Raw genomic sequence first — 10679 nt, forward strand, 5'->3', positions numbered from 1 at the left:
CATCCCTCCTCCTCAGTACCTTCAAATGGACTCTCCCACTAGACAGTGATGCGGTTGGCGCCTTATTTCCGTTGTCCCAGTCACTGCCACACACGCTTTTCAACAAGTACTGGTCGAATACACCCAGCGCGACTTTTCACGTTATCCGTATATGGGTCGAATCCACCCAGCGCGACTCCTTGTGTGTGCTACTTTTACTTCTCAAACATGAATGAAATGGAAGAGGAACGAGTTTTGAGACTTTTAGAAAGTGTTAAAAAGAGGAAAGACGTGAGTGAACAAGAAAGACTAGAAAATCCAACAATAGAATCTCAAATTTTATCGTACTCTGTCACATATTACTGCACCTGGTCTAATCCACCCAGCGCGACCCCTCATGTGATTTTCACTTGCGCGACCTCTCTAGGGTTAAATATTTACAATCACTGACATTAAACTCAGTTTATTTTATATTGATATTGCAAAAAGTAGTATTCATTCACTAGTATTAATTTTTAAAAACATCAGTAGTTTTACTTATTATAAAACATATCTATTTTAAGTAGGCCTAATTACCCAAAAATGAAATATCAGCCTACATGAATTATTTTGTAATATTAGGGTACAACCACACTGAAAGTGGAGCGGAGCGTGGCGTGGCGTTGAGGAGCGTGAACAATATAATGTCAAGTAATGAGCTAAAACACACTGAAGCGTCTACTCGCAGAGCGGAGCGGAGCGTGGCGTCAAACTTTGGAACAAGCTGGCTTTTTTTGGAGCGTCTACGAGCGGAGCGTCAAAGTGCGAGTTCCCTACTAATGTACATACTATAGTGTTCTACTCTTGTACATAATAGAATAATGCACTTGTTCTACTACATTTCCCCACCATCTGTACACTAGTATATTTAATGTTTGCCCAAATTCCTCTGTAATGTGTATTATTTGATTATTCAAAAGAAAAAACTCATCTATTGCACTTTCAAATCAAAAGTAAGGCTATTCTAATCCATTTCATTCATATTTCTATAAAATTTTAAAAATATATCAATTCTCTCACCATCTACTAAATGTTGTGGGGGAAATTTGGTTTTTATTTTTCCCCGTCTGAGTATTAGCTAATATTCAATACTTTAAGTAATTATTCTCACAAAGTAATGTCCGTGCAACTTGGAAAACGCCATTTTCTAGGCCCTTGACGCTTGACGCTCAGACGCTTCCTGTGTGTACCAAGAACGCCATGCCACGTTCCGCTCCGCTTTCTGTGTGTTTGTACCCTAAACCGATTACACAATACTTTATTCAAAATATTTTTCCAAGAAAATTCAGATTGTAAAGCTTTTTCTACAATTTTCATTCTCGACATTACCCGAATGAACAGACTAAGTATTCAACTATTTCAAGCTCATTTGATTTTTGAGCTTACAATATCACTCATTCTTCTTTTTTTGCTTTATGCTACAACCCAATTCGGATTACAGCCTCGCTCAATCTTTTCTCCAAGCGTCTCTGTCTAATTCACGTCTCCATCCATGTACACCAATATTCTGATACTGTATACAGTATTATTGTCTCTTTTCTGTCTAGGGCTACTTGTAATATAAATAGAAATACAAATCTAAGTACCCTTTTTTGAATTATTTTTATAATCATCACAACATGTTTCAACATTGAATTTATGTTTCAATTTTGTTTCAACATGGTGCACATTCAATGTTGAAACATCAGAAAGTTTATTTGAGTTTTGTTCCAGATTTTGAAGCATTGTTTCAGTGAGTTTTCGTTTCAATGTCACTCACTTATTTGCTTAATAATAAGCATATATTTATTTTCATCTTGATGCTTCAGATTTTGAAGAATTGTTCCTGTGAGTTTTTGTTTCAATGTCACTCACTTATTTGCTTTATAAGTTTGAGGTTCAGAACAATTCAGCTGTGTTTTACACACTGTATTGTTTATAAATGATAGTTCAAATGAATATCAACAAAAGTAGCGATAAAGGTCTAAACAAAAGTTGAATTTTGTTATTATAATATTCTTAACAAAATTTTCATCACTTTCAATACTGAAAATCCATCAAGTATGCGACTTGTAATTATTTATTTATTTATCATTCATGGATACAATATTACAAATCATATAAATATGATTGGGTAGGAACAACAGGCTTGGCCCAAAACTATTCCATTCCCAAATTTTGATAATGTTACATGTCCAAAAATAGGTTATGCTTCTACTGTAAAAATATATTTCTATGTAATAGTAATATTTGAATATTAATGGATTTGAGTAGTCTCTATAAAATGTTATAAGTAGTTCTCTTGGCTTTTTGTTGGGAGGAAGTCCCACATAGCCTGATTTTGGTAATTATTCTTTTCTAGTAGTATTCAACTAACTACTACTGTAGTATAAATATAAGTAAATATGAAGTGTGAATAATAAATAGTGTATCTCACTACTTATATTTCAGCCATCCAAATTTAATGCATCCATCCGAAAACACGGGAGTGACTTGGCTGTAAACTTTTGGTCCTAACTGGAATCGAACTGTAATAATATAAATAATTTATACATGCTCTTTTTTATCTGTTGGTAAAAAATATAACGATAACCTTCACAATAGGTTTTATTGAATATCTAAAATGACTGGGTTTTGTCCAAAATTCTCCACTAAATATGAGTAAACATTTTCATAGCTATTACATAAATGAACAACAGAACAGGCTTTTGCCCAAAATGTTCCACTTGATATGAGACAGCATTTTCATAGCGATAATTTAATCTTCATTATTTTGCAGCTGAAATTCATCAAGAAAAAACTACGATTAGAATGTGAACAGGAAATGAGCATTCTGCTAAGGGAAGCTGCATTGAATTACCATCTCATTCCAGTTCTGAAGACTGTCTGCGAAGATGAGGTAAACTATCTATACATCACTTTCGTGATATAGTGACTGAAAATCCAACTTACTTAGTGAATCCATAAGATATAAGAGAAGAATAGGGCGCTTATTGTATAGGGCGCTTTTGTTCCAAATTTCACTGTTACGTCAAGCCAAGTTACGGCTTATAGAATAAGTATTAATAATTAATTTTTTATTTATTTACAAAGGTAACTTTCTACAAGTATTTTAAGCTTTTGTGATGACGATGGATGATAATGTCGACTATTGTCGATTATTACTGTCTTAACCGGCCGAGAGTGTTTGAGCGGCACATTATTAGAGACTACCAGCGCCACATAGCTTCACATAATAAATTATGTGGACCATCGGCTTGCCATCCTATTATATTAAGCGAGCAATTTCTGTTTATATTTTTATATCTGGTTATTTATGTTCAACGGATCTCGAAAACGGCTCTAACGATTTTCACGAAATTTGGAACATAGTAGGCTTATGATATAAAAATTCGATTGCACTAGGCCTCATCCTTGGGAAAACTCGCTGGATGACATTGAAAGGATAATTCATCCTTGGCTGAAACAGCTGAGACTTTCGTCGTCTGTGGATAGTAAAAAGTGAGCGTGTGATTCTGTGGAAAATCAAAATAACGCTTCCCCGAAATTTATAAGCTGACGTATAGCCAGCTGTAAAATATAAACACGATCTTTTTAGATAATTGTGTTTTGTTTATCAATAAATAAAAATAACGAGCGAAGCTCGGTGCCCCGATATTAACAGTCAAATTTGGAACATAAGCCCAAATCATTATATTAAACTGACTAACATGAATGTTAGACTGACATCTTCTTATGCTACTTTTCTCTATGAATCGATATAAAAGGTGTTGATAGTCATAATTCAACAAAAGAGTTTTTAAATAATCTTCAGTTTAGAAGAAAAGCTGTACTGCTTGGATGAGTTTACTTAATCAACAATCATTGCACACTTGATTAATAAATGTGTAGGTGTTGTCAATAACGATTCATTAGATGTATATTTTGAAGAATACATCGCTGTTATGTTTCAAGATATTTTGCTACTACGCTTTCAAAAAATTCCGATTATATTATCATTTCGTAACTTAGTAATTAATGTGTTTTTTGCAGATAAAAAATATTTGCAGTAAGACAGACGACAGTTTAGGTTCAGGCGCAGTTCTAGAGTGTCTGAAAAAGGCCTTACTGAATAACAAGATCCGAAACAAAGGCTGCCAGACTGAAGTGGCCGGTCTCATTGAAGAAGCCAAGGCTGACATCCATGTGGATCCATTGCTGCAGAGAGCATGCGCCCTGGATGTCTCAAAGTATTGCGGCGGTATCAGCCCAGGGGCGGGCAGGCGTAAGTATTCATTACAATCACTTTTCTAATAATTATTATTCAATGAGACCAGGCAGGCGAAAGTAAAGATTGCAATCACTTTTCTATTTTATGATCTATGACGTGGCGACGTTTGTACATTCTACCACTTGACCATGTCGTTAACAGAATTACAAATACAAAAAGTACAGAGATGAATAAGTATACAGAAACATAAACGAGAATAAAATATGAGATTCCAATATCGGAGAATAGAAAATAACGAGTTTTTCAATAAAACAAAACACTGTACTACTGAAAGAGAACGCGTATAGTGAATGGACGTGTAAAGAGTGTTCCTGCTTACTGCTTCTACGTCTTCTCCGACATTAAAGATTAATTCTCTGGGCACAAAGGTATAGTAAGTAATCGGCACCTACATGCCATTTTGTAAGACCAGCTTGGTTACCTAACGGTTTCTCCTCCAATTTTAAAACTATGTTTTAGAAATGAAATGGACATACCAAATTCATATGCCCAAGGATAGCTTACTCCTCAGTTGGTGAAGCATACAGCATCAGCAGTCAAAACACAATACACTCATTATCACAGACATAATAATTTTAATATTTCAAACAGTGATAATCAACGATATTACAATATTTTGTTATAATCTAAAGGTGTTGATAGTATTATTTATTTTATTCCAGATGTACAATGTCTCATGAGTATCATTTCTGAAAACTCAGAAGGCAAGAAACTGCAATTTGAATGCCAGACTATGCTGAAACAACGAATGGATATGTTCAACTACGCCGAAAAACTTGTAAGTTTTGCATTTCTATTTTAGACTAATACTAGTTGAACAATATAATCTGCAGAGTTAGTAAAAACTCAAGAATGCTTTTGGTTGTGTCACCGGCAGGAAATAACTTGCCTTTATCTCTTATTACAAAACGTACTCTTTGCTTCTGAACCTACTCATATTATGTTCCATTCAATATTCAATTTTTCTTGAGTCCGCCAGGTCACTTGATATTTATTTGTCTTGTTACCTCTCAATATTTTTGGTTGAGTGTGAATGAAAGTAAATTATTCTTTGTTATCATTCTGTATCAAACTCCGTTTCAAATGTTATCTGTACAAATTCCGCTGATTTATGTAGATAAAATACAATATCACTCTATCGTAATTCGAATAATTGCATTTCATCTTCATATCGGTCTAACTATTTAGTTCATTCTATGCAAAATCTATTGAATATTAACTAGATGTGGAGTTAGTTATGCTGAACATAGCCTGAGCTTTCAAATATTGTAATCAAAATTATGAAGAAATCTAATATAGACCTAACATAAATGCATGGACCATTGGATAAACGAGCCCATCATTTGGTTTCTTTGTTCAATGAATTGCTGAATAATTTATAATGACTTGAATGTATCTACTTTCAAAGCGAGACACGAAAATGACTCTGACTGACTCGAGACTCTGACTGACAAGTTTTACATACTTGTATTACTGTCGGTTATTTCCACAATTCTTTTAGTTTTTTGATTCATTCATACAATCAATTTCAATTCTATTACTTTTAAATTAATATACTTTTACTTTAAATAATACCTGATTGGTCTTGAAATGTTGTGGTTTTTTGTAGGCAACGAATTTTCCAAACAACTACAGATTCAACAGCTATTTTTCAAGATTGAGTTATTGGGTTCAATACAACTCGAACATTCATTCATTCTAATGAATTTTTGGGTCCAAATTAATAAATATATCATGAAATTCATATTTAAAATTTAAGATTTTGAATTGGATTTGTTCAAAGGAGCTGTTTTCATTATTAATATCAGTCAATACAGACTATGCCAAAGTGGTGGCACATTTAATTTATCAATGTCTCACAAGTTACTTGATTGCACTGATCACTTCAATCCCATTCTCAACTTACAGCACTAGTACCGTTATTCGCTTTTCTACTATTCTTGAGTACATCTTGTTTTAATAACAAACGCTGTATTAATTATGTTTTTTTATGAAAATTCTTATCTAGTATTATTATTTTTCCAGATAGTGGAACCTCCTGATACTATCGAAGATTTGATTGGACAGGTGAAGATTTCGCCATCAAGAACATACTTTGCTATGGTATTGTTGAGTATTATCGGTATGATTTTTGTAATGGGTCTATTCTGCGGTCGAATATCTAGGCATACTGCAACGTTAAAAAATAAATAATGAACTCTCTTTGTATAAAGCAAACCAGAAAAATGACAGATTGTTTTTAAGTTAAAACCTTTATAATCACAATCAACCTCTACTAGAATTGTCGTTGAATATTATTCGTGACATTTGATAATATTGTATCAGTAACATTTATGGAACGAAATCTCATTTATATAAACTCTTTTTCTGTTGAAAAAATGAAAATTCTAAAACAAAAAATATTAATGCAATGTGAGAAAAAGAATAATTTTTAGTAGAATACTCACTATCCTGTACTATCTTTTTCTAGTTTCAATATAATTGTGCTGTTTCTGTCCTTTAGTGTGATTTAGTTTGTAAATGTGTAACTCGATTTTAATTAAAATAAGTCTCTTCATAGCTTTTTATTGTTACTTTATAAGTTTATTGTACCATATAAATTCTAATTCCAACATATTGTAGCCTACTGATCCCTCAGAGTAGGTGTCATAGTTTATACAATAATCTTTTTTTTAGATTTATGATCCAAGTCTAATCGATAACTTCCAATTATATCACTTTTAAATTAATATACTTTTACTTTAAATAATACCTGATTGGTCTTGAAATGTTGTGGTTTTTTGTAGGCAACGAATTTTCCAAACAACTACAGATTCAACAGCTATTTTTCAAGATTGAGTTATTGGGTTCAATACAACTCGAACATTCATTCATTCTAATGAATTTTTGGGTCCAAATTAATAAATATATCATGAAATTCATATTTAAAATTTAAGATTTTGAATTGGATTTGTTCAAAGGAGCTGTTTTCATTATTAATATCAGTCAATACAGACTATGCCAAAGTGGTGGCACATTTAATTTATCAATGTCTCACAAGTTACTTGATTGCACTGATCACTTCAATCCCATTCTCAACTTACAGCACTAGTACCGTTATTCGCTTTTCTACTATTCTTGAGTACATCATTGTTTTAATAACAAACGCTGTATTAATTATGTTTTTTTATGAAAATCTAAAATTATCTAGTATTATTATTTTTCCAGATAGTGGAACCTCCTGATACTATCGAAGATTTGATTGGACAGGTGAAGATTTCGCCATCAAGAACATACTTTGCTATGGTATTGTTGAGTATTATCGGTATGATTTTTGTAATGGGTCTATTCTGCGGTCGAATATCTAGGCATACTGCAACGTTAAAAAATAAATAATGAACTCTCTTTGTATAAAGCAAACCAGAAAAATGACAGATTGTTTTTAAGTTAAAACCTTTATAATCACAATCAACCTGTACTAGAATTGTCGTTGAATTTTATTTGTGACATTTGATAATATTGCATCAGTAACATTTATGGAACGAAATCTCATTTATATAAACTCTTTTTCTGTTGAAAAAATGAAAATTCTAAAACAAAAAATATTAATGCAATGTGAGAAAAAGAATAATTTTTAGTAGAATACTCACTATCCTGTACTATCTTTTTCTAGTTTCAATATAATTGTGCTGTTTCTGTCCTTTAGTGTGATTTAGTTTGTAAATGTGTAACTCGATTTTAATTAAAATAAGTCTCTTCATAGCTTTTTATTGTTACTTTATAAGTTTATTGTACCATATAAATTCTAATTCCAACATATTGTAGCCTACTGATCCCTCAGAGTAGGTGTCATAGTTTATACAATAATCTTTTTTTTAGATTTATGATCCAAGTCTAATCGATAACTTCCAATAATTATATCACATAATCGTTATGTATTTTATTTTGGATTGTGACTTAGCCTGAATCAACTCAACAACTGAATCAATTGTCACAATTTAGTTTATGTATTTGTCTGAATCCTTTTTATTGATAATCCTTAGAAAATAAGTTTTATCAATGTACCATTAAAAAAAAGAATTTAAAATTATGATTGTACTGAACCAATATTTTCAAATTTAGCCAATTGACGTTAATGAGTCACTCATTACAGTAACAGATTCATCCTAGATCAATCTCTTATCTTTATTTTAGCAATCGTAATATTTTCATGGCCATATTTTTAAGCATTCCAATTTAATTGAAATTAGACGTAGAAATTATAAATTTTTGTTTCACAGGTTAAAAAAAGAAAATGCTATTAGTAACTGTGGTCTTGAAATGTCTAAAAACACTTGAAGTTGACCAAATAATAAAATGGTCCACACCTCTAAAGATTGAACCACACATAAAATTTAATCCAAATTTCTATCTCTTCTTTCATTCCAAGTAAGAGTTAGAATCCAAAGAAATAAATTCTATTCAAATTTTTCTCGGCTGATTAATATTCACAATCAATTCCAAATATTGTTTTTTTTCTGTTCCATAGGTTCTATCTACAAACTCGAGATTGATCTCTAAAACCATTTAATTTAAAAAATATTAATTTGAGTTGACAGATAAAGCTTTATACTTCTTGAAAACTCTCATTCTAGATTTCAGTTCTATGTAATATATGCGGAAGCTCTATGCTTGGTAGCCTGAAGCTCTATATGCCATGCTAGGCTACTTGAATGGAATTTCATCACTTTTATTTAATATTCTGTACTATTTAACTCCATAAACATTAGTTTTCTAGTTGCTTATTGTTGGAATATTGTTCATTTATTATCAAAGATAGTTGTACAGAGCACAAAATTATGATCTTATTTTCAATTTCCTCTCAAGTTCCTATCAAATCTTGATCATGTGTCAAAAATGTACTACCTAAACCCTGAGCAACTGTAAATGCTTCAACCTATTGTAAATATCCATAATTTTACTTATAGTAAACAAATAAAGATATACTAGATAATACAAATAAAATAGTTTTGTCGTATTGTAATACAGAGGATAATCATTTTGATCAGATACACATTTGTTAAATGAATTTTAATTGGATGCCGAAATTTTTATTGAAATTTGAATCTAAATGCTCTGCTAGTATAATAGAGTTAATTTCGTTACAAGTAACGTACCGTACGTTAGTTCATTTCCAAATTTCATCTAGGTTCTCTTCTTCATATAGCATTACTAATGTCAAATCAAAATATTTTGTACAGAGACTCGTATCATTTAAAATTAATCATCTTTCCTAATTAAATTACAAATTTACTTCTCTCAAGGCCAAAATATAAGTGCCTTATAGAGGAAAATTTTACAATGTATTTCTGTTATACCATAACATTTTGCTTCTTTGTAAATATGATGTTTTTGTAAAAAGAAATGTGATATGAATATATGTAATAAGCTTCAAACATTGTATTTGTATTGTTTTTTTCTTATTTCATCCCTTCCCCTTATATTTTTCGAAGTAATGGAGCACATATGAAATGAAATGAAAAAGATTTTATTCATCCAAAAACTAGTACAATAACAGGAAAAATCTGTTTCTTATCATCTAAACATAGACATGTACAGTAATAATGATGTGACAAAATGATAAGATTCTTTTGTAAGAATGAATAAAACAAAAAACGCCCCGAGGACTAGCCTGTGTGGGGTGGTATGCATAAATCTTAAAACTAGAGCTAAGAACTACGTAGATGGGTAATTTGATGCGACCGACTGGTCTCTAAATATTACAAATATACTGCTAGAATGACATAAATTAGAAGAAACAAAGTGGACTTCACATAAATGAGCTATTACAATAGGATATACAATTCTTAAAATACACTGACTACCAAATGTATCACATGAAATTTACCTCTAACTCTATAAGGGGTATGATGATGAATGATGAAATCATTTCACATAAAGCAATTCCACGGGAAAAACATAAAGATACAAATACAAAGTATACGCACAATAATTCAGTGTAAGAGACCATATATGCAAATATAATGACATTGAATTGCAAAGTACAACAGGTTGAGTTATATCAGGGATATGAGAAAAGTATTAGTATCCTCTAATTGCATAAGGTACTCCTTCACTTCTTTAAGAAAAGTGTGTTTATTATTCAATAATTTTAGTGTAATAGGGAATAAATTATAAAACTTTGGAGCCAAGAAGGAATAACATTTTTTGAATAAAGTTAAATTTGGTCTTGGGATATTCACATCCAATCGATTTCTCAAGATATAATTTAATCCAGGTCTTTCACACCTTCGATTATTTATAGATAAGTTGAAAAAAACAAACGTATTTTTGTGGAATCTAACAAGAAAATAATTTTCCTGCCGCTCTTAGAATCTTCATATGTACTGAATTGTTAAATTCTGTCACCAATGTATGTATTATGTACACATGG

The 10679-nt window shown here is 31.4% G+C and overlaps 1 protein-coding gene across 1 annotated transcript in view; it reads left to right on the forward strand.

Annotated features, from left to right (window-relative positions):
- LOC111056707 (Golgi apparatus protein 1) overlaps positions 1 to 6646 on the forward strand; it is a 32659-nt gene extending 26013 nt beyond the window's left edge. Inside the window, exons 12-15 of the mRNA XM_039422934.1 lie at positions 2697 to 2896; positions 4030 to 4261; positions 4930 to 5045; positions 6293 to 6646. Of these exons, the coding sequence (XP_039278868.1) occupies positions 2697 to 2896; positions 4030 to 4261; positions 4930 to 5045; positions 6293 to 6460 (716 nt within the window). The 3' untranslated portion in view covers positions 6461 to 6646. The remainder of the gene's footprint in view (positions 1 to 2696; positions 2897 to 4029; positions 4262 to 4929; positions 5046 to 6292) is intronic.
- The last annotated feature ends 4033 nt before the right edge of the window (positions 6647 to 10679 follow it).

This window comes from Nilaparvata lugens, chromosome 3, assembly GCF_014356525.2.
Source record: "Nilaparvata lugens isolate BPH chromosome 3, ASM1435652v1, whole genome shotgun sequence".
NCBI lineage: Eukaryota > Metazoa > Arthropoda > Insecta > Hemiptera > Delphacidae > Nilaparvata > Nilaparvata lugens.